The sequence below is a fragment of the Molothrus ater genome, chromosome 5 (assembly GCF_012460135.2).
Source record: "Molothrus ater isolate BHLD 08-10-18 breed brown headed cowbird chromosome 5, BPBGC_Mater_1.1, whole genome shotgun sequence".
NCBI lineage: Eukaryota > Metazoa > Chordata > Aves > Passeriformes > Icteridae > Molothrus > Molothrus ater.
Window position 1 is genome coordinate 49312445 of NC_050482.2, and position 24323 is coordinate 49336767.

Here is a 24323-nt window from a genome sequence, read left to right on the forward strand (position 1 = left end):
AACTTCATGTGCATCAGCTTCTGCCCGTTGTCCTATTGCTAGAGAAGAGAAGAGCCTGGATCCCTCCTCTCCCCGCCCTCCCTTCAGATGCTGACAGCCACTGATGGGATCCCTTCTCGGTGGCCTCTTCTCGAAGAGAAGCGAAGCTGCTCGTGGAGAGAAAAGGCGCTATTGTAGTCACTGAGGAAGGAACAGGAGCGCATTTTCCGGGTGCCCCGGTGCTGTATTTTCCTGAAAATCCCCACGAACGATCCCGGTCTCCCCCGCCGCTCCCCCGGCGCGGGGCGGGGCCGCGGGCGCACGTGACAGGGCGGGTGCCATGGCGGGCGCGGGGGCGGCGCGCGGCAGCCCAGAGCTGGCCGGGGCCGCGGGGCCGCCGGGCCGGGCCGAGCACCAGCAGCAGCAGCCGCCGCCACAGCAGCCGAGAGCCGCCGCGATGTCGTCCGTGGCCTCCTACGAGAGCCTGGTGCACGCCGTGTCCGGCGCCGTGGTGAGCGAGCGGGCGGGGGGCGCGGGGCCCGGCGGGCGGGGCGGCCGTGCCGGCCTGGCGGGGGGCGCGGGCCGCTCGCAGCCTTTGTTCGGCCGGGACGGGCCGCGGAACCGGCCGGGGCTTAGCCAGGCTGGAGGCCGGGCCTGAGCAGCCGGAGCCACCTCTGAGGCAGCGGGAGCTGCCCCTCAGAAAGCCGGGCTGGCGCACCCGGAGCTGGGCATCCCTTCAGTAAGCTCAGGCAGAGGGGCAGCACCTCAGCTCTGCGATCCCAGAGCTGCACCAAGCATCGCCCTCCTGCCGCGGCCTCACAACGAGCTCAGGAGCTGAGGAGGGTGAGGCAGCTCTTGGGTGCTCATCAAAATGTAAAGCGGGCACAGAGCAGCCGGAGGAGGTACTGTCGATCACTGAACTTAATTTTTCATGTGGTGCTTGTAAATTAAAAAGTCGCATTTAATTTATGTAGATTTCCTAGTGTGCCCAGCCCTTGAATTTTTCTTTTCAGAGTGCTAGCTCTAAAAAGTAAATCAGCCTTCTGCTTCTAACAGATGAAGAATTTTAGTGCATGTAGCATGTTGGATTGGGCATACTGATGGATAGGAAGAACTCCTCGTGTCTCCTATAGGATGAAAGTTGCTAAATGTTATTGAACGATAAACACTGGAACAGGCTGCCCAGGGAGGTCATGGAGTCTCCCTCTCTGGGGACATTCAGAACCCACCTGGAATGGAGGCATTCCTATGTCACCTGCTCTGGGTGACACTGCTTTGATGTGGTGGGGTTAGACTGGGTCATCTCCAGGGGCTCCTCCCAACCGTGACAATTCAGTGATTCTGTTATAAAGGCTGATTCTAAAAGGAAAAACAAGGCTTTAAGGGATGTTTTTGTTTTATTATAAATAAATACAAGATTTTTGTCTGCTCTTTAAATTGTTTTAAGTCTGCTTACTTAAACATCAAAGGCAGTGGGGATTTTGTTTCCACTTTCAAAAACTGGAGCTTTCTAAAATGATCTCATTATTGAAATACTACCCATTTTCCTCTTGCTGGCTTCTGCAGAAGTCAGTGATACTTTCTAGACATTGCTGTTAGCTTCTCCCTTCAAAAACATATTGCTGTAGTCAGGCTGTGCCCCTGAACAAAGTTTGTAGTGTGAACCAAGCTTATACATCCAGCCATAGACTCAGAACTGTGTTGAGCTAATGCATCAGGAGCACATGTCAGACCACAACATGATAACTTTTGTTTGTACTCTAATATACTGAAAGCTGATATACCTTCTAGGCAACCTAGTCAAATTTGAGATGAAGGAATATTTTTGTGAACAGTAAAAAAATAACCAGCACAAAAAAGTGCTTGATTTCCTGTGAACTTTAATTGAATTACATAAGTATTCTTTAACTCTGCATGTAGCTGCAACATAATCTTCCTGTTGCAAAGCTATAGGGATGAGAATTTCATGGGAGTATTATAGAGCAGTCAGGCTGCTTCATTAGCTAAATGGTGGCTGAAAAATAGCAATGAAACTTTTTTATATGTTTCACATTTTTTTGTTGTTACTATTTTTTATAAATCCAAGCTTCAGTCTGTGGTCCTGCACATATCTTTTTGGCAGCAGTCACCTCAGGCCATTTATTCTGGCCACTTCTTGGCTACTGCGCAGTTGTTTATTGGGTGCTGTGGCTGGTCAGTGAACTGATGTGGCTGAAGAAGTAGCTCAGTGGAAAAAATAGTTTTTCAGCCAGATTAGTTTCTGTGTCTGCATCATTGTGTAGTGCCCAGAAAGTTATGCCACCAGATTGGAGGAGGCAGGGGTGCAAATACAGTTGACCAAGAGCCTGGGATTACAGGGACCAGCCTGTACCTGTCCCTGTGATTATTCAGTGGTAATGTGACTTGGCAAAGCACCGAGATCCAGCGCCGACAGGGCGTGGGGGGAAGGCTGACAGTGAGGCCTCACCCTTCCAGCAGTGCAGGGTAATACATGGCAGCATCTGTTCTGCACTCACTAGTATAATTTTACCTGCTGGTCTCAGTGCAGTTTAGTGAGGAATCTGAGTCCCTCTTGAGGGCTTTTGTTGTTGGGGAAAGGATTGTTTATCCCTCTTTTCCTTTCTTCTAGCCATGAAATCCTGTCTCTTCCCTGTGATGCTTCAGGCAGCCTCCTCATCACGTAGTTGAGTTGTTCCATTTGTAAACCCAAGAGAAAAGTAACTTGGCTTTTCTATTTCCCTCAATTTAGGAAAAGAAGGGGAGAGGGTACAAATTGTTTTTTATGTGCAATGATCTGTTAAGTCAGTTAAGTCAGTTTAGTTGTCTCATTACATTCCCTTGAACTATAGTTCCATATAAGTTTTAAGCCAGTTTGGCAGTCAAGCACTGGAACAGGCTGCTGAGAGAGTTGGTCAGTGCCCCATGCTTGTCAGTGTTTGAGGCATTTGGGAAATGCACTTAAGGTGCTTTAGCTGTTGGTCAGCCCTGAAGTGGGGTGGGGGCAGCAGGCCTAGGTGATCATTGCAGATCCTTCCCAGCTGAAACAGACTGTTCTGTTTCTTGTGGCCACACATCCATTGTGTCTCCTGTGTGACACTACCTGACTATTTCCTCATTTCCAGTTTCTAATTCTGTGCAAGTGTGTGTGTGTGTGTTGCTGCTGCGTGGTGCATTGCATTGAGACTGAGATCCAGGATGAATCTCACTTTGGGAGGATGGAAGCAGAGGAGGGCTGCAAGTTGTAGTGACTGTGCAGTCTTGCTCTGTGCGTAGGTGTAACTGCATTCTGAGGCTGTCTTCAAAGTTGCAGTAATGCAGCTCCCATTAGGAACAGCATTATGGCTCTTTCTGGCACTTTTTTTTTTGTGCTGGCACTAACCTTCTAACTAAGATATGTTTTTTAGAAATATTCAGTCAGATGGGTTCATTAATCCACTTGCTGTCCAGCTGGGTACATGGTAGGTGAGAATGATACAACACAGGAGAAGTACATGGAGAGCAGAAAGAACTGTTTTGGCAAGAGCCCAAACTAAATGGGTTAAAATAACCAGGTAATTGTGGCCAAGTCTTAACATATGCTACCTAGTGTTAAAAAAAAACTGGAGAAACTTAAGTCAACCCAGAATTGTTTTAGTGTGGAAATATCACCAGAAAAAAAAATCCTCTGTTGCTGGTTGTAGAGTAGGTCCAAGCAGCCGGCTGAGGAGCTGGCATTTCCAGAGGCAAAGCTCACTTAAATGTATGGCATAAGACAGCTGTAGAAAAGCTCAAGTCACACTGTGCACTGTAGTTTAAACACAGCATTGAGTGACTTGCTGTATCCCAGACCTTCCCACCATTTAAACAGTTTGCATGGCTGCTAATAGAAGAGGTTCCACAGCTTTAGCAGCCACCTGATGCATGGGAAACAGGTTTACACCAAGCCAGGGCCTTTTTGAGGCTAATAGGACGTAGAGTAAGTTCAATGTTTATTTTCTGATGCCACTAGATCAACTTTCAGGCTTCAAAAACTTTCTCTTTTGGCAAAAAGCTTTTAATGGTTTTAATTTTAGCTTGATCTAATGCAAGAGAAAAATAACCCTCTTTTGTAAGTATAGGGACAAAAATGTGTTATATGTGGAGTTTATCCCCTTTTTAAACTTACTCAGCAGACTGATTTGTGGGCAAGAAGTGAAGAGTTACAAAAGTCTAGCAGGCTCTGTATAAGCAACTGATACACTATGCAGCCAGTTTATTTTGTTTTTCAGGGCAGTATGACTGCAATGACTGTATTTTTTCCTTTGGATACAGCTAGACTTAGACTTCAGGGTAAGTGTCAAAATCTAGTTTCTTTGTATACAACAGCATTTCTGTTCATCTTGGCCTGGGCACTTGTAAGGGTGGTTGTAGTGGGGGTGGTCTACATGAACAGGAGTCTTACTTGTGTCACATTAACACTGTTTTTCCAGGTAAAGGTAATTCTTCCTGTTGAAAGTTGGGCAACATTTTAATTAGCTGAAAAGGCTGTGTGCTCTGTGGCTTTTAAATGATTATCTAAGACCAAAGACAAAAAAAAGATGCAAGATTGCATAGGATTATATTTGTGTGTTGCTGGTTTTGGCTGCTGAGAACACTTTGAAATGCAGGGGCAATATAATGACAAACAGAATTATTGAGAGGATGATTTAAAGGGAAAATCCAGGGTTAGAATTGGGATTAGGAATATCTAATGTTTACAGAAATGCATCTAGAATATGAACTGTGTTCTGAAACTCTATCTTCTAATCTAAAGTCTCAGACTCAGCAAGCATTTTAGAGCTATGACTAAAGCTCTGTTAAGAACTGGAGGCAGATTATCAGCTAGGTTGTCAGAAGTATGGGTTGAGAAATGAATAGCTTTCAGTGCAGGAAGAGCCTGCTTTGCTAAGGCTTAGCTGCTTGCAGATGAGCTGTAGGAGATAGCTCTGCTACTGGTGCTGGTCTGATGTCCAAGGAATAATTTTGAGAGCAGTTAGGCAGGCCCAATTCTAGCCCTCTCCCTAAGGGGAACCTTCTTTCAGTTCATGTTGCAACTACTGGAACTGGTGATTAGAGATACTCTGGAGCACAACAGAACCTGTCAGTCTGAGGAAGAATAAAAAAAAGGAAGTACCCTTACCTAGCAAATGAAAATAAGGAGAAATAGGGTATTTCTATCCTTTATGAGGAAGAAGAAACATGTGCTTGTAGGGAATATTCAGAATTGCAAGGATAAGGACTTGAAAAAGAGTGCTAAAATTTTGAATAATCTAAAAGTTTGATTGTTTTGCTTTCCAGTTGATGAGAAACGGAAGTCAAAGACAACACCGGCCGTCCTTTTGGAAATAATCAAAGAGGAAGGCCTGTGAGTAGATACTGATTTTTCTGTTTGTCTTCGTAGAGATAAGCTCTAAAACTAATTTGAATATGCTTTTAAAGTGGAACAATTAGCCTGTATCTGTGTGGACAGATTTTTATTCCAAATTGAAATGTCTCCACACAAGTGTGATATGACTTGCATAATCTTATGTGTTCATCTTTAGCTAACTAGGATTAACTTTCTTGAGCACCTTATGCAATTGATCTGTTCAGTGATGTAACTGTGCCTTCATTAGTGAGGTAGCTGTGCCTCCTCAGAAATGCAAATGTACCTTCATATACCTGATCAACCAGCTTTGTCTGCCTGGATTCTTGGGTGTGTCAATTTCTCAATAACCAAGATGAAACTCCTGGATAACTGAGCCACTTTCAAGAGAACTCGGACATGTTTCCCAGTTGGAAGGTTTTCATTTTCTCCTAAGCATGTAGAAGTAAACAACACATGACACTTTATGCTGGTGGGATTTAACATCTGTCTAAAAACAGTTAACTTTCAGCTGTGCTGTGCTTTAGTATTTGTCATAGTCTGAGCTGAGTTGGCTGGGAAAAACAGTTTTATGCCTGTCCTTGTTAGAAGTATTTTCCTAACGGAATCCCTGGAACTCCTAAGTAGACTGGTGCTTCCAGGACATTAAAGCCAATGAAAGTTTAACTTGGCCCATAATGCTGTGTCACCTTTGAACTTGGGCAGATGTATGCATGAGGAGTTCTCTGCCAGCTGATCTCTCTTGTTCACATTCCCACATTACCTCTGTCACATGAGGGTGGCAAGTAAACTTCAATTAAAAAAAAAAAAAGAAAGAAAAAAGTAAAAAATAAAAATGAAGTAATTAACCAAGGTGGAAAGACTGCAAAAGTGATCATCCTACTTTGCCTGTGAAAGAGAAAAATCAGGAGCTCTGGCAAGAGAGGAACATTGCTTCTTCCAAAGGTATTGGGAAGGCCTGGCAAAGCAATGGTTCTAATTTAGAGAAGTGTCTGAAGTTACAAAAAAAAGTCCAAACAGCAACAAATCTGAAATACGATGTGAGATCATAAACATCTTGTTCACATTAGCTTGTAGAGTCATGTCTCATTACCATACTTTTGTGAGACTGCTTTTCTCATCTAGATAAAGCAAATAGGTTGAGCTGCAGAAGTTTATCAGACAGCTTTCTTCCCTGCACTTCCATCCTCTTCTAAGTGATCTGAAAGGTGTTCACTAGTGTACACTAAGTTTTTCTCAAGATTGCAGTGAATCATGGATGCTGCTACTGACAACTTAAGTAATTAAAATAAACTCATGGGGTTTGTTTTAGTTTCGTGTTTTGTACTACAAGATGTTTCATTTGAAAATCATCAGAAGTCATTCTTAATAAATCAATCAAGCCCAAACTAACACTCAGTTAGAGGGCATAAACCCTAGAGGATGTTTCTCTCTTTCTTTTCTGGCACAGAAGAGATAGGTAATGTAAGAATTGTTGTAATTTGGCTAATGAATAACTGCATAGTCAGTAAATTTGTAACCGTGAGGTTAGCTAAGCCTGTAACTTCAGAAGCAGTTGTAACAATAAGATGTATTCCCAGCTACATGGGAGGGAGAAGCACTCATGGATTTGAGATGAAAAAGTAGCATTTACATTGTAAGCCAAGTCAGATGTGGTGTTTACCAGGCTTGCATCTTTTACAGTCTTATTGGAGATCCTTAAATTCTATATACTCCCAGTATTTAATGAATTCTGAAGAGCCTCCATAGTTTCTGCTGTTGGGGTGATTTTTTTTATGCTTTTAACATGATACCAGCTCTCCACCTGTTCTGTGCAACTCCAGTGAAGGTGTGTATCCATATCTTTTTTGGATGTGTTGTAGAACATGTTGGGAATGTAGGACAGCTGTTGAAGTGTCCCTGTTTTTCAGGATCATCAGGCCTGTCAGAGAAGGGAGCTTTGTTAGGCAGATCTTACGAAATCATTCCTAAATCAAGACAGCTTTAGATGATAATTCAGTTTTCTGTCTGTGATTAATCTAGTTAAATTTAACTAGGTAATGTCTTTTTCTTACTTACCTGACTGATTTGCCCTAGATTTTACAGTAAGGCATTTGTTAGAAATTCTTTCCACCTGTGTATCTTCTGTCCCCAGGTTGCATCCTTTGCCAGACTCTCCTAGGAGGAGTATATGAATTTCAGTAACTAGTCTTCAATTTTTAAATTTTATGTGAGAATCCAGATACTTTTTTTCCTTACTCAGGAGTTAAGTATGGCTTTTTACCATTGCTGATAAAGACATATCTAGGTAGTACTTCCTGTAGTACGCAGCATTGTATCTCTGGGATCCTCCACCAACACATAAAATCAGCCAGATCAGCCACATAAATACTTCGCTGATTCTTACTGTGACTTTTTGCTCTCCGTTAGGTTGGCACCATATCGAGGATGGTTTCCTGTTATCTCCAGCCTTTGCTGCTCCAATTTTGTTTATTTTTATACATTTAATAGTCTTAAAGCCCTTTGGGTCAAAGGTCAGCATTCAACCACTGGAAAAGACTTGGTTCTTGGAGTTGTTGCAGGTAATACTTTAAAATCTCCATTTTGTCAGGAATGTATTTTTGGTATATTCTATCTAATGATTTTCTTTATGAAGTCCTTTGGAGGCCACACTGAGTGCTCACCCGCCCACTGTATGCAGACCTGCTTCTTTGTGATTGCTACTCTGTGTCATCCCTGCCTCCTAAGGAATTGCATAAACCATTCCTGTTGTGAATTCTGGCACAAAGCACAGTGCTCTTGTGGCTTAGCATGATATTTGTGTCTGATGGGGTGCTTACAGGTATCTAAGCTTCAGCACTAAGATGCTGAAGAAAAGAAAATGGAGAAGTGATAGTTGGGTTTTTTCCAGAGGAAAAGATATATGCCAATTCTGAATTAATTTCAATTACAGTAAGAAATTCTAATGTAAGAATTTGGGTGTCAGTTTTCAGACTTGGTTTTGGGTTGTCACCTGAAAGTGACAGGAAGTTCCTAGATATATACAGGTCCAGTGGGACCATATGCTCTTTTATTCTATCCTCTTATGTGGATGCTGCAGTGCCTTCTTTGAAGGGATGATAACATTTGTGACTTTTCTAGCACACCCAGTGTGGAAAGTTAACCACTGTGGGCTTTGTGTTTGCCAGTGATATTCTTCAGGGACTATTGCTCATGCAAATACATAGAATCAAGCTGATTAAAAAAAAAAAAAAAAACCAACCTGTAAAAATGACCCCTGGGTTTGGGGTTTTTTTGGGGGTTGAGGAGGAGTTGGTAGTTTCTTATACTTTCAGTGTAGGTATAATGACTGTCTGAATAGCTGCTGGAAGTAAGGAAGGAAATTCTTAAGCTGGCTGTATGTCTGTGGTAAAATTCCATATATTTTGGAACGAAGGCTACAGGAATTAGGGTACGAATTACCATTTACTTTTCCCATATGTTGTGTTGGTTTTATTCCCTCTTCCTACCAGAAATTTCAGTAGCATGTGAATCAGGGGAAGAAAAGGGGATAAAAAAGATTTGAAATGTTCTTTTTCATGCTGATTTTCTTTGTGCTGTGTTTTGCATTAGGAGTAGTGAATGTACTCCTGACCACCCCTCTCTGGGTAGTGAACACACGCCTGAAGCTGCAGGGAGCAAAATTCAGAAATGAAGACATTGTACCAACCAATTACAGAGGCATAATTGGTAAGCACCTGTTGTTGTCTTCAACCAAAGAGAAGTTCATGAAGTAAAATGTATCAAGGACTTTGAAGACTTCTGTTCATCATGAACGATTTCACCCTGTAATCTCTGTGCTGCTCTGTCACTTTGCAGTCATTGCGTTTTACAGGAAACCAGACTTGGCTGTTTGTGATGGTAATTAAGAGTATGCAGTGTGCACTCCTGTAACTGAAAGACCTTTTGCAGGGGCAGATATTGTTATCATACAGATAATGGAGCAGTAGTGAGCCCCATGAAGTGGTAGCTGGGAGTCTGAGTTTGGACAGACAGTCTGAAAATTAAACTTTGCTCACCTTAATCTCTTAATTACTCACATGTTCAGGCTGTCCTTCTTTTAAAACCAACCAACCAAATAACATTACTGTTATTTAGAAGAAGGTTTGGAAGACCTTAATGTGGATTCCACACTTGTAAAAAAAAGAGGGGCCTGCCTGAGCAGATGATTAGTTTTGTGTATGTTAATGGTGGTGCAAACAAGAACCTCCTTTGTCACTACCTTTCTCTTAACTTCTGGATTAAAATGGAAGTTTAGTTAAAAATGCTTGCATAAAGGACTGCAGTGGATTTTTATGCCATTTTAAGTTTAGTTTAAAATGCTTGCATAAAGGACTGCGCTTCGAATATTAGGCTTTAAGAGTAACTTCTCATATCTTTTATATTCAGAGTTTTGTACTCAAAATATTAATAATTTTTTCCTCACCTTTTATCTCAGATGCCTTTCATCAAATAGTCCGAGATGAAGGAGTGTTAGCTCTGTGGAATGGTACTTTCCCCTCCTTGCTGCTGGTCTTCAATCCTGCCATACAGTTTATGTTTTATGAAGGCTTTAAACGAAAGCTTTTGAAAAAGCAGCTGCAAGTGAGTATGTTTTGAGGCCAGGTGATGAAGGTGCTCTGTTACAAGACAGGTTTTTGATATGCATCATTTGAACAAATTCAGAATATGGGTTTGGTTTTGGTTCTAGTATTTTCAAGTGGTTTTTTGAATTAGTTTGTCTGAAAAGAGTTCAGCATAATGAAATTATATGGGAATCTTTCATGTCCTTAGGGAAGAGATTCCTGTAATTAGTTCTTCTACCTGTAAAATAGAACTGAACCTCTTCTCCACATTTCTTTGCATACATTCACAGATCTTGATTAAGAGTAGAGATTTCAATTCTAATGTATCTTTTATAAGTATTTACATACTGACTGTTTTGAAGTCAGCTTTTAACACTTTTTGCAGTAAATAATGACTTTTTTTTTCTTGAAGACCTCAAATTTTCAATGTAATTTTTCTAGGTATGGACACTAGAATTAAACGTAGCATTGCAACCATTCCTTCCTGATTTTCTAAATAGAAGTGCAATTGCTTTTCTGTCCTGCTTTATACTGCTCTTCTTTTTCCTTATTCTTTTTCCTTGTCTATATCAGATATAGAATCTCAGCTGAACTCATGTTCCTTTTATGTTCCAGCAAACTGGAAAGCATTTGTATTACATTTTCAGATAATGTCATAACATAATATATCTTTAAGATGCTTTGCTGTTAATTAATGATTTTAGAATGTTAGGCCATACCAGTATGTTACCAAGCCATCTTGTTTTTCCCCAAGACATGGCGAGATTATTTTTACATGAGATTTTTACATCATCAATGAGGCTTGGGTTTTTTACTTTCTTTAGTTAATACTGCAGCTGTAGCAGCCTATTTGTACCTGATGTGCATAATGTAATGGAGTAGATCCATTTTTGAATGATGAGCTTAGCTTCCATCTGCATTGTTATTTTCTTGTTGGCTAATAACATACTTATTTATGTATTTATTTCTTGTGTTTCTTTTAAATTACTTAGTTCCACCTTAAATTAGGACATTTCTTTGTCCATGATCAGTGAAGAGGGGATATAAATTTTTTTCCAGCTCGGAATGGTAATTTTTATTTTGAAAAACATTTTTCTTCCTATTTGGTCATTTTCTGGTTGTCCTAAATATAGCAGGTTGACCTTTTTAAAAATGTGCATGTGTAAGTGTATTTTTGATTGCAATCAATATATTTTAGAATATATTTTGAGCATGTTTGATATGGGCATCTACTTATGTTCAGTGATTAATTCTCACTGTTAGACTGAAATGCACTGTAATCAGCATAGGCTGTAACAATGTATTTGGTACATCCTGGAGAAGTGTGAGCTTTGGAGCTGAGCGTGGGCTTCAGCAGGGGTTCTTAACTAAAAGGGGATGGGATTTTTAGCCTATGGCATCAAGACTAAAATTCTGTCTGGGAGTGTAGTGGTTATGTCTCAGGAATACAGAGTGATGTTCAAGGAATCTTTCACTGTCACCTTTTCACAAGCACTGTATGACTTTTTGGTTTCACTGTTGCAAAAACTGAGATGCTTATTGATTGATGGTATGTTTAAATGATACTTCCTTATCTTTTGTCTACTCTTGGTGCTTTGAAGGGGTCTAATTGTATGGCCTTATAGCAACAGTAATCTAGTTGTATTGAGAAATGCAAAACCAGGTGGAATTTACAAATAAGAGGTGGCAAAGTAAGTTAGTTGAACCATAACCACCTCTTTAAAATGATAAGACCGTGACATTTCATGAAATCTTTATGCCAAAGATCCTTAGATAATCTGGAGCCGGTAGCAGTACAGAATCCAAATACAAATACAAATGGGTAATTGGCTATTTTGGTACTATGTGCAGTAAATTTGTTCTTTATCTATTGAACAGCTCACATCTTTGGATGCTTTTGTCATTGGTGCAATAGCCAAAGCAGTTGCCACCACCCTCACTTATCCTCTGCAGACAGTACAGTCAATTCTGCGGGTAAGTAATTTCATTTCATGGCAACTCTGCCTCTGACTTGGTCTATATCATGCAAGCCTTGTTTTTATTCGTGTTAATGGACCCATTGTTTTGGGAGGCATTTTTCCCAATGCAGGTCACTGATTAGAATGGCTTTCCTCTTTGGTTTTGACAGAGCTTGATATACTGGTGCACATTTGTTTCAAGTTGCTGGTAGGATTGCCAGTGTATTGTATTGGTAGTGTCCCAGAGAAGCTGATGCATTGTACTGCTTTTAGGTGCTGCAAAAATGTACATTTACTTATTGGAATATAAATGGAAAATGTGTCAAGTGGGAAGTTAAAATTAAATCTTCTAAAACCAGTCTGTTTCCAGATGACCTATGGTAATTAAAAAAAAAAAAAGTTCTATTCATAGGTTTTGTTGTTCAGATGATGGTCTGACCTTGTCAGTGTCCAGAATGTGATTGATCAGAGGAAGCTGAGCTCCCTCATAAATAATACCTTTAGCCATTTGCCTGGCCATGTTGGCTAATTGTAGTGGTAATGGAAACACTTGCATTTATTCTGACTTGCAATTTGTACATAGGCTGGATAATGCTGCTGCGTTCAGAGTGTACCAATATTGTTGTAATATTGACACAAGACAAAACTGGGGAGTTGGAGGGAAGGAGACCTGGCCATGTGTAAGCATATTGTACTTTAATTTGTGTGTTTTAAACTCTGTAGCAGTTAAATGTTAGTAAGTGTTTCCACATGAAATACATTTTCCTAAGTAAGGAGGAGCCTTAACTTGCCTCTACAGTAAAGCCATTGTGTATGTTCTAAAACTTGGACAAATTTGGAGAATGAGTTGAATTACTGAAAACAAGCCTTCCATGCTAAGGGTATCACTTTTCAGACCTCTCTAATAAGGAAATTTTCATGTTAATTGTTCATCTGGAAAAAGTAATTTTCAAGAAAGTTTTGTAATAATTTGTAACTCTCTAATTAGAGTGTAATAAATGTATCTTGAATTTTGGTAACCTGTGAAAAGGTAGTTAGGATGCTATATTTCAAAGCAAGAGGATTTGAATATACTTACTGTGTAATTTTTATCAGCAGTCATATTTTCTGAAGTTTTCATAATTTTTGATCAGCTGCCTTTCAATGCCTATCCTGTTTTAACAGCCTGGACACATCTCAGTAGTAGCTAAACTAACAACACAGACTTCTGTTACTGGAATGGCAGATAGAGAAAAACATTTAAATAAAAATAGCTCTGTTTGGATAAGTTGCAACATCAGTCTGTTTTTAATTTGTGATGCTCCTGTTTCCTCCTGATGTGAAGGAGAGCTGGAAGGAAAGTTGGAGTGCTCTGTTTTAGCCTGAGCATTGCACAGCAGTGCAGCTTTCATGGGGCTGCAGCCGCAGAACAGCTTCAGCCCTCATTCCTTTCCATGGTTCCTACAGAAGTGGTTACAGTCTTGAGGCTTCATCTTTTTTTTGTCTCCATTTAGCTTTTTGAACAAAATTCTTCTGACTCTTAATGACAGTGTAAAAAGAAGAAAAAAAAATCCAGTGCCAGTCCGTCCTCTCCCTGTGATGATGGAGAGCACAAGGACCCTGTCTCTAGTTCTGCAGGCACTAGGGGTGACTTCTGTCTCTTTGCTCTATGAAAGAATAGCCAGGAGCTATTGAACACATCTGTTGAGGACAGCAAAAATGTGTGTCTGTGACATCTGTGCTGTCCAGTTCAGACTTGCTATATTTTGTGATGTGTTTTCTAATCTAAAGTTGGCATTGTTCTGGTTGATGAAGTTTTTGTCACTCACACTAAGTAATGTTAAAAAAGGTTATGAGTAAAGGTTTAGTATTTTCAGAACTAATATTCTGCATGAAAAAAAAGTTGCAGGTGTTTTTAAAAAATAATTTTAGCAGATTTGCACACAAACTAATATAAGCTCAGTATAATTCATATAAACTTACACATCGTAACTAAGTTCTCTCATCAAACTAGTACAGAACATTTTTTTTCCTTTTTAATCTTAAACCTTTAGAAACTTACTCTTTTTTAGAACTTATTAGGGATCTTTGTAATAAAGTCTTTACACCTTTGCTTTCAACTCTTTGGCACTCTTACTGTTGCATAACGAACAGTTATCCTGTGTAATTGACAGTGGTAGCAGCTTTGCCATTTGGTATTCCTTCTCCCAGTCATTAAAATTACGTGACACTGGTGTTACTCATTATGCAGTGAAACTGTTCTTTGGCCTATGTGTCAGTAAAGAGCAGATAAATTAAATTTGCCTCTGGAGGTACAGCAATACCATTCAAGTTCTCAGTGATCCCAGAAGAAAAAGTTCTCTTTAAAATGGAAGTCTTTTTTTCTCTGTCATAGAGAATGCTAATCCTTTTGGGAAGTCTTCTGCAGTAAACACTGAAGTGTTAACATTCTAGTGAAAAATTAATTATTTTCTTCTCTCTTAATGACCCTTTGTAGTACAAAAATTGTCCAGTGGTGGAGAAAAGAGGAGAGTGAGGCACCTAATGGTGGTGTAGTGTGAAAGCCTATGTGTAATCTGGGCAGTGACTGACACTGTAACTTGGAACCTAGTTAGCAATTTTTGGGGGGTGTGTCTGAGTCTGTGACTATAGTTCTTAACACTGATTTGTCAATATCAAATGGGTAGTTGCTGATGAAAAGATTGTGGGTTTTGAATATATATTTACCTAATAACAGGAGATTTCCACTAGCATTCTGTTGCTGCTGTTTCCTCCCAAGTTATTAAAACACATAGTAAAGCCTCTATCATCCTAGCATTTTCTTAAAATTTCTGAGCTGCCTAAATCAGCTGGCATACTTTACCTACTGTCAATGGTAATTTCTTACACATGAGAAATAGCAGTTGCCTCAACATGTTCTGGGGAAAAACTCATCCAACATGCAGTTACTCAAGTTCACCGTTCTTCTGTACACAGAAGCTTAACACAGTCTTCAAAAGCTATTAGGCTGTGCTGCTACAAATACAAGTGTACCAACTCTTGTATATTAATAATTCATAAGTTACAGCTTGCTGGCGGTACTATCAACCTGTATCAGATAAAAGTATCAATGAATGCTTGAAAAGGACTTGCTGAAATTGCTAGTTTAACTCTACAGCAGCAGCAGCAGTCATGCCTACTGAAAACCAGCTTGGGCATAAGCAAGTGTAGTGAGTAAAAAAGAAATATTATTTAGGCCAGGTAGGTAGATGAAACAATTTTGAATTCTTTCACAGCAGCTCATGCATAAATGCTCCAGGACCATTGCTGGGCAGATAAATTGTGTGTTTGACTGTGCAATCTCGATGTAGTAATGACTTGCAGGTGTGTGAGGGTCTGAATCTTTATGAAGTAAAGGCTGAGAAAGCCAGAAAGAACTTGCTTTGTGTCATAACCCTACTAAGACTCTGCAAATTATGCTTTTGAGATCTTGAAAACTGCTTCCTCCAGAGCAACTGAAAGAGAGGAAATATTTGTTAGAATCCATTTTAAAACCAAATTACAGTAGTATGTATAGTTTTAATGTTTGCAGTGTGAGCTTTGGCCTCTGTTCTCTGCTGGTAGTTATGTAATGTGAAAAATGTTTATAGGGGTTTAGGGTAGGCTCTCCAGATTTCATGCATGTATGATGTTCTCTGCCAAGCACAGTGGGGAAGTAGTACAGCAAAATCCTCTTCCTTTTTTTCAGTTTGGACGTCACAGGCTGAACCCAGAGAACCGAACACTGGGCAGTCTTAGAAATGTTCTTTACCTTCTTCAACAGAGAGTGAGGTGAGCTTTCCCATTTTATTTCTCCTACGATTTCACTAATATTGTGAAATGTTGCTGGGTCTGGATTTTGTTTCCTTTTGCCTCCCTTAAACTTGACATTTGAGTCAACCTGGTTTTTGTAATATATTGTAGGGTAGGCCCACAAACCCAGATTCTCCTAAATGTCTGTACAGTAAGTGACATCAAGGATACATACGGATACTAATTCATTTCAGCTTTCAACTTGAAAAGAAACAGGTTTCTTGCACAAAGGACCTTAAATTTCTGCAGAATTTTTTCTTTAAAATATTACTAAACATAGCTGGCTTAAGGTCAAGAATGAGTTTAAGATTCCTACAGTTGGTCATCAGCTTGTAATATTGATTCTTCTCTGTAGTGTACTGATTTACTTACAGAAAGCTATTCATGCTTGTTTTCTGGTTTGTTTTTTTTTTCTCCTCCTTAGGCGTTTTGGGTTAGTGGGACTTTACAAAGGCCTTGAAGCAAAGCTCCTGCAGACAGTCCTTACTGCTGCTCTAATGTTTCTGGTGTATGAGAAACTGACTGCAGCAACCTTCACAGTCATGGGATTAAAGCACTCGCGCAGACATTGAGGAGGAGCCTATGCCAAAGATTCTGGGGTCTAGAAAACACATTCCATTTCTGAGACCTGGCTGGGTAAACAAAGGGTCCTCACTTTCTCTGCTTCTCTTTTTAGCCACCTTTACCTCCAGTATTTGGAGAAATCTGGAATATGCTCTATAGGACCTGTTGCCACAAATTCAGGGATAGCCCATTCCCTATTGTTCTGTGTACTCACTGTGTTAAGAAAAAACCAGAGACCTTATTTAAGCACTTGACCTGAAATTTAAACTATTATGTGATTTGGTTATTTGGTTGATATTCTTGGCAAGAATGACTATCTCTCACTATACTTTCTTCTTTGCCCTCAAATTGTCCTCAACTATTCTTGGATCTTTATCTTCTGTCAGCAGCTGGTGGGGCTGGTTTTGTGTTATTTTCCTTGACCTGTGTTTGTCACTTCATATTTGGTTCATTAAAATAATTCATAAAGAATAACATTTTTGGCATGGTTTTCTTTTACCTGCAAGTATGTTTGTGGCACAGGATCTGATGTTGCCCCAAATACCTGGTGATGAGGTCTCTGAACTGCTGGAATGGATATTAGAAGTGAGTGTACAATCTGTCTTCTTGAATCCAGCTATTTTAAATCTTGAAAATTTTGAATGCAGATACTGGCTAGATTGGAGGAAGATAACCTCTTGCTTTTTCAAGCTGAGTCCCTCAAGAAAGGGAGTCCCTCAAGCTGCCTCAAGAAAATGGCCTTGCTACAGAAATACACGAAGTTTTATCACCCTATTCTTTGTGAGAATATGTGAATTCACACCATGTTCTTATGTAGACAGGGGGCACTGCTTCAGAAGTGCTATGCCTGCTCAAAAATGTGCTTTGTTTATTTTTCCACTGATATTCCCAGACCATAAAGCCTAAAATGTGTATGTTCTAACATGTCTATGTTCTTTTTGCATAGTTTTGGTCAGTATTCCTAGACTCTAAAATGCAAATTAAATTGTGCTCTGTCAATTGTTAAGTTGGCAATAGAATTGTTCTGAAGAACAGTTTTCTATTTGAAGTATTGAAAAATTTCATGACAGTTTTAACACCAAGAATGTCTAGAAGGGGGAGAAGACTTGAATGCTGCAGGATTCCAAATTGCAAAATGGCACCTTTTCCTGGAGTCTGAATTGAGTCCATTTTAAAAATAAAATCGTAAAATAATTCTACAGATAATGTCTTTTGAACAAGTGCCTTCTTTTAAGAGTGTTGAGAGTATCTATAGAAGAAGAATACTCTTAATTCAATGCTGGTTGACTTTCAGTCCAAGTAGGATTTACATAGACAAGTAAGAATAAAAAAGTGCAATGAGCTGTAATTATACTTTGTTAAAGGATGAAAGTGAAAGACTGGAGACCTCACCACTGGAAAAGAATGAATCACAATTCTGAAAATTTCAGTGAAAATACTTTTTTTTTTACTGAAATGAGGTGCCATGTGGAAAGGTAGTCTGCTGTCATTTGGGTGTTTTTAATCAGAAATTTGGAATTGGTAGTATGGCTCTTGATAAGCTACCTCACCTTGGAATTCCTGCTGTCAGAATTGTTGTGGGGAAGCAGAGTGGTTCTCGTGCCAGTCTGGCTGAAATCTGCATGGCTGCCAGAAGCTGGAGTTCAGCACATTGAACCTTTCTGCTCTGTGGCATGAGGGAGCAATTCCTGCAGATGTATTTTTCTGGTTGCTCTACCTGTAAGAAGAAACCAAATGCTTGCTACCATTTACTAGCCAAAAAATACCTGTCTACCTGCCAGTGTGGATTCAAAGGGATACAGTATTTCCTTTTTGCAAAAAAGCAGAATACAGAAGCCCTGTGTGAAAGTGTGCTGGTCTTAGCTGTGTCTGCGTTACCTGGACAGACCATTAAGCCTGGAACAGACATTCTGCCCTAATCTCTCTACTTGGCTCTGCTGACCAATTATAGTGAAACAGTTTCATAAAGGAATGAAAGCAAAAGTTACTGAAGCTGGGAGCATCTCAGGTCTTTTGATATTGACCTGTGGTATTTAAAACTTTTTTGCTTCTGCATTATCCGGTGTTGATTCAGATATTAAACTGAAATAACTGAAAAACACCAAACCCTTGCGTGACTGAGCCAAAATGCAGATGGTTGAGGAATTGTTAAGTCATTTATTCAATTGGCAGGCAAATGTTCATGTTGCAGCTGGTACCTCTACCTAAGTTTTCTCAGATGTAGTTTGAACAGATGATGACATTTCTGTTAGACTGCCTAAAACTATTTCAGCATTGGTATTTTTGACATTAAAAAAATCATAATTTATCAAAGCAAACTATGAGAGACTATTTTTAATCTTGGTACTGGAGTTGTAATTCATCCTTGGTGGATAAATACTGTCCAGAAATGAAAACTAAATAAAATAATTCTATTTTAAAATACATTTACATAAATTGCCATTTCCTGCTGTCTCTCTCACAAGCAAATAACAGTTTATTTAGGGGTGGTGTAAAGACATAATCCAGCTAATCTGGCTCTGTGGATTTGTCATTTTGCTAGAGAAAAATAGTTGGCAAACTATTGACATAGTTGCCATCAAACAGCACAAAACCTACAAGTGTTCCTTTAGACACAGGTGGCTCCCAATGGACGTGGCTGTGGCAGTGGAAGCTGGAGATGGAACATGGAGGGAGAGTATGAGGTGGTTTGGCACTCTAGGCACCTGCAGTGACAGCCTTGGCTGCCAGTGCTCTGCACTTCTGCTGTGCAGCAGTAGTAACTGTATTCCATCCAAAAATTGTGTCAATTCATTTCTAGAGAATTTAACAGAAAATATTTTCATCTTCAGATGAAAAACAGATCTTCTCCCTATATTTTAAATCCTATTTTTCAGAGACGAGAGAAAGGAATGATGATTACAAAGGAGAGCAGCAGAGAGGATCGTCTGTCTTAGCTGAGTTCTGTCATGGGTAATTCTATCCTTGGCTCAGTTTAGGAGATTTAAATTTAATCCTGTGCTCTTCTTTCTCTTTCCCACCCCACACTTTGAATGAAGGTAGGAAGCCCCTGTGGCATCTTAGAGATTGCAAAGCAAGTGGCTTCAGGAATTCTGCTCCAATTTGTATTCCAAAGCATGTTTCTTGCAATTACAGGTTGCCTGTATGGTAGGGCAGTATTTAACACATTTTGGCTTATTCACTAATGTTATTTGTGTGTGTATATATATATATCTTTTCTGTGTATATATATCTCTCAATGTATCATATAATAGAAATGCTATTCATTAAGACTCACGAGGATGACAACTGATAGGGTATAACGTGTTCTTTTTGTCTTACGTAATGTTGAATTGCTGAGTGTCTGCTGCCAAAGCTGGCTGTACTTTGCTGGAAGAGTCTCTCCATCAAATGATTTTCTGGCTGCACTGAAGAAAGTTATTAAAACCTGAAAGCTGGTGCATACCCTTTGGGGGAGGAAAAACAGGATTTACCTCCAGTCTAAACAAAAGGAATAGAGCTCGCTGCACTGCAAAGCTTCTTGTCCAGATTAATCCTTCTTTACATGTCTTACTGCTCACCTGCTGAGGAAGGAAAAAGGGGCTGTGCTGACCCTGCTCCTTGCTGGACTTTTGTAGCTAAGACAGGTAAACACCATCCATTCAGAGGAAAAAACAGATGAGCTTTCAAACTGGGATATTCCTTGCACAGGCATCAGTTGAAAAAGGTATTCCTTGCCATCAGTGGAGTTATTTTTACACCATATGTCAAAAACATTTCTTAGCTGGTGAGCATGGGGCAGGACAGCACGGGGCTGTGGGTGAGAGGAAGCTGTATAGGAGGCCCATAGTGTTTATGCCTATTGGGGTCTATGTCTCTTTTTTTTCTTTTTCTTTTTTTATCAATATGATTTAAAGCAAAGAAGAATGAGGATGACATGATGAGGAACATGAGTATTAAAACAGTTATTTTTATGTGTAATTGTTTATTCACCTAATCTAAAAAGCTGAATTCTGTGTCTGCAAACGCTACTTTGTGGGCATTATAAACCTCTCTCTGCCTCTTCACAGCAGAAACAGAGAGGTTTTAGGGCATGGTTTGATGGTCTATATGGGCTAAAGAGCCCTCTTCAAAGCAAGTTTTCCTGGTACAGAGAGGGGCAAGGTCCATCTCTGTGCATGACTGCATGATCTGTACAGGGCTGTTGAAGCTGACCTAGTGTAAAACTTGACTAGTGTGTAACATCATCTATAACTTACATAATATTCATAGCTTACAGGTTTTGATAGCACTAGATAAAAGAGCATAGCTTTAGGATTCAATGAGCAACAGCAAAAGAGCTTCTATGAACTGGCATATTTTAACTTCTGATTCTTCCTTTGTTTCGTGTTTAAAAGAAATGGACGCCAGAACTTTCTAGAAAATGATAACTAAAAAGAGATCACCTTTCTATTTGGCTGACAACATTTTTTTCTGCTGTCTGTAGCAATGTAGTACATTTGTCAGAGCAGCCTGGAGCACAGCACAGCCACTATAAGGTAAGGGGCAGAAGCTTGTGCAAAGATGGATTTTTTTCTGTCCTCTGTAGTTGGGGAAATTATCCTCCAGTTACTGCAGCTGGAGGAGAGGGAAGAGCGGGAATTTGGTGGTGGTCCAGATGAGAAAGCCCACAAGACAACAGTCCCCATAACTTGCAGCAATGGAAATGTGAAGTGATAACAAGGCCAGAATCTATCTGTGAGAGATTCTCCAGCACATTTCCAGATCTGGGTGTAGCACTTGCACAGTGGAGCCCAGCTCATGGGGGTGCTATTGCAGCAGCAATCAACCAAACAGTTCACAGCTGTACCAGTGGTGAGAGGCTTCATTTTAACAATCCCTGACGAAAATTTTGGGTGTATATTCTTCTGGAGCTGGAATGGTCTGGATAGTCAGTGGGTTTCCTTGAATACCCCTTTACTCAGCACTTTTCATTTGCTGTGTTGCTTTCTATGACTTTTCAAACCAGCTGAAGAAAATAATAGGTGTGTCTAGATTGCTGGTATTTGCATTTGGATTTGCTGCCAAAATTGCATAAGGTGTTTAGAAAGTCCCCCAAACGTGGCAATATGCCAGACTGAAGATGAAAGGGACTTTAAAGGCACAGACAGTTACTGCTCACACTGGGAACAGCACCTCACAGAAGCAGATTTTAACTACAGGGAAAGCCTCTTAACAATGTTGTATTTGTAGCTTTATCTCTAATGCCAAAGGCCAGATTGACTCACATGTGCTGGGCTCAGGGATCTCTATGCAGAAGGTGCCTGGGATCAGCCCAGGGTCATCCATAGAAAACCCATTTTTCTGACTGCAGCCAGTGCTCAGGGGGGCTACAATTGTTGGTGCCTGTGATCCGGTTGTCGTCACAGCACACGTCAGTCTTAAAATTAGTAACAGCTAATCTCTGCTGTACTCTCACATCCACATATGGAGGCTGAGGTTGGGGGTTTTTCCCCAGTAGGATTTATTTTGAATTAGAGACAAACACTGGCCAGGCTTTAGCTGGCTTCGCTGTGGATTCCTTGCTGAAAATTGTCAGTTTACAATTCTTGGCTTAGCCTTTCTGACCTTCATCTGTGATGGGCAGAAGATTTCAGCTTGTCAGTGTGGATTCAAAATGTGATAGGTCCTCCCCTAATTGTTTCATTGTCTCAGCTGAATGATGGAACATCAAGGCCCAGAGCTGCTATTTTGAACAAAAAAATATTTCCTTTGTCCTGTTGTTTTGGGAAGTTCATTGTTCTTTTAATGTCCTTGAGGAGTCATGGTGACTTGTTGATGTGAAGGTTTTATGAAGCACTGTCTTTCATGAATACTGATGTGAGAAAACTAATTTGATGGATTTTTCTCATTATCTTTCCTCATGCACATGTCCATGCAGTCCCAAGCCTCAGAGTCACCTGCTGCATACAAAACAAATGTCTTCATTTCTTTTGAATTATTTCTCCTGGGCTTGCTTTGTGGCCATGAATCAAGAATACTTTGACACCACTGTTTTCTAGTTTTGAAATTTCCAGGATTACAGAAGGTAGTGTTACGAGGGTTTTGTATTTTTTTCACATGGCAACCTTTTATCTTAGTTTTCCCATAATATTTTGAAAGATGCAAGTTGGAGATTTCATATGATGCTTTCAAAACTCTCAAAGTATTTATCAAGAATAAAGCAGTGTTCCAAGAACACTGAAATATTGTGTTTAGTGGATATACTTAGTGTTTGGAGGATAAAATGGGAAAAATTCCTATTTTCTTCATAAGCAGAGAAGAGGACAAAAAATGGAGAAAGAATTAGTAAGATTTATTTCTTCATTGCTTTTTCTCTAGAACAAATATGTATAAGTTTTTTCTAAAGCTGAAGGAGAAACATTCATGGAAGCCTTGTAGCTCCTGTGTGCAAGATGCTAACTGCTCCTGTAGTGTGTCACAAGCTTTCATATTTTTAAAATCTATGAATATTCATATACATAAAACCGATATTAATTTGTGAAGCTCAACACCCTGAAGCTCAGCAACCTATCTCATTTCCCTTCTCCATGCTAAGTCTGTTTTATTCCTGCAGAGTTAGAAGGGGCTCTCCCCGTGGAGCCGCAGGACAGTGCCGGTAATTATTTGCATTTTTGGGATGTTTTCGGCGGGGTTTGGTGTGTGGCCGGGGCAGAGACCAGGAGGTGGCAGCCAAGCCCCGCTGCCCTGCCTGCTCTCCCTGCTGCCGGGAGCCCAAGCAGAGGGATTTTCTGTGAGCCAAAAGAAATCAAATTACAATCGGAAGATTTGTAACTTTTGCCTGGAGAGAGAGCACACCAGAAGCTGGGAAGGAGGAGAGGGTCAATGCCATTCTGTGTAGCAAAATTGTATTTCCTTGCTGGGTGGTGGTGGGTGCTTGCACTTGGCCTATGCTGTGTGTGTCCAATGCTGCTGGTACACATTATTGAGGTTAATTTTTTTCCTTGGTGTCATTATAGCATTACAGTAAATTAAAACCTTGGGTGAATCTCAGGCCATTGTTTCAATACAGGCAAATTTTTTGTTTGTTGCCATGTCAGAACAATAATGAATTGTATGTGCTGCCTATTGCCTTGAATGCTGCTGGAAAAAAATAAAAAATTCTAGTTTGAAAAATATATGTTGAATTAAAGTGAGAGACTGTTTGGTGGGAAGAAAAAACCAGCTAAGTGGTGGGTTTCAGTACAAGACATTTCAGAGGGGAGAGTGAAACTCATGGAGTTACAGGAAATGGAAAAATTAAGTTGCAAGAAGGAAGAATTTATAATGTGATTGTCACAAAAGGTTGTCTGAATTCAGGCCACCCCAGGGATGTGGTGGGATGGTATTTCCGCATTGCTGCCACCAACACTAAAACCTGCCATTGTCATGTTTATTTCATATATTTGACATGATTCTGTGAGACAAAGTGAATTACTTAGGCTGACAAATGTAGATGTTGCTATGTGTGATTGTTGACATTTTGCCTGTGCTTCTTACTAGCACTTGGCTTAAACATATCACCAAATAATTTCACAGTGCCTCCAACATCCATGATTTCAGTCTCTGCTTTCTGGTTCGTGCAATTGAGTCCCTGCCAATGACCTGAGCCTTGAGTCATCCTTCGTCTGCCCAGCTACAACTTCCCCCAGCTCTCCTCCTGCCTGTATATAGTCCTCCTTTTCTCCTGAGGAGTAACTTTCCAGTTGCATTAGAAGATCAAAGGTAAATGAGAGAATGTGGCCAGATCTCTGTGGAAAACACACTTTTCCAGTTGTGAAAGCCTGTATGGTTTATAGAGTGGCTATAGTAGCTGACTTCCTCTGTTTGAGGTACAAAAACTTCAAAGCATTGTGTTAAGGAAAGACTCTGCAACAAGAGCTGTTCCTGGCAGCCACCTCTGCAATTGCTTTCAGAGAGGAATTCAGGTTAGTTTCCATAGGGCAGTGATTGAATATGCTATACACTCGAAGAAATGGGGAAAAAAAGTCAAAGTGAGCAACACAATGACCTTGGACTGCTTTTTTCTGTCCTGACAGACCATAATGCTCTGTCATTTTCTCTTAATGG

At 40.1% G+C, this 24323-nt stretch overlaps 1 protein-coding gene across 1 annotated transcript; it reads left to right on the forward strand.

Moving 5' to 3' along the window:
- Positions 1 to 302: 302 nt before the first annotated feature.
- On the forward strand, positions 303 to 23392 carry SLC25A17 (solute carrier family 25 member 17). The gene is made up of 9 exons (XM_036401074.2): positions 303 to 490; positions 4227 to 4287; positions 5275 to 5341; positions 7751 to 7902; positions 8933 to 9049; positions 9798 to 9943; positions 11803 to 11898; positions 15589 to 15671; positions 16117 to 23392. The coding sequence occupies exons 1-9, from the start codon at positions 320 to 322 to the stop codon at positions 16262 to 16264; spliced, it is 1041 nt and encodes a 346-aa protein (XP_036256967.1). The 5' UTR covers positions 303 to 319; the 3' UTR covers positions 16265 to 23392.
- Positions 23393 to 24323: the final 931 nt, after the last annotated feature.

Excerpts from the sequence above, each read along its gene's own strand:
- SLC25A17 (XM_036401074.2), top strand. The coding sequence starts at position 320 with ATGGCGGGCGCGGGGGCGGCGCGCGGCAGCCCAGAGCTGGCCGGGGCC. Across the intron at positions 7,903-8,932 it reads GGTTCTTGGAGTTGTTGCAG|GAGTAGTGAATGTACTCCTG; the intron begins GTAATACTTTAA and ends GTTTTGCATTAG. Across the intron at positions 15,672-16,116 it reads CTTCTTCAACAGAGAGTGAG|GCGTTTTGGGTTAGTGGGAC; the intron begins GTGAGCTTTCCC and ends TCTCCTCCTTAG.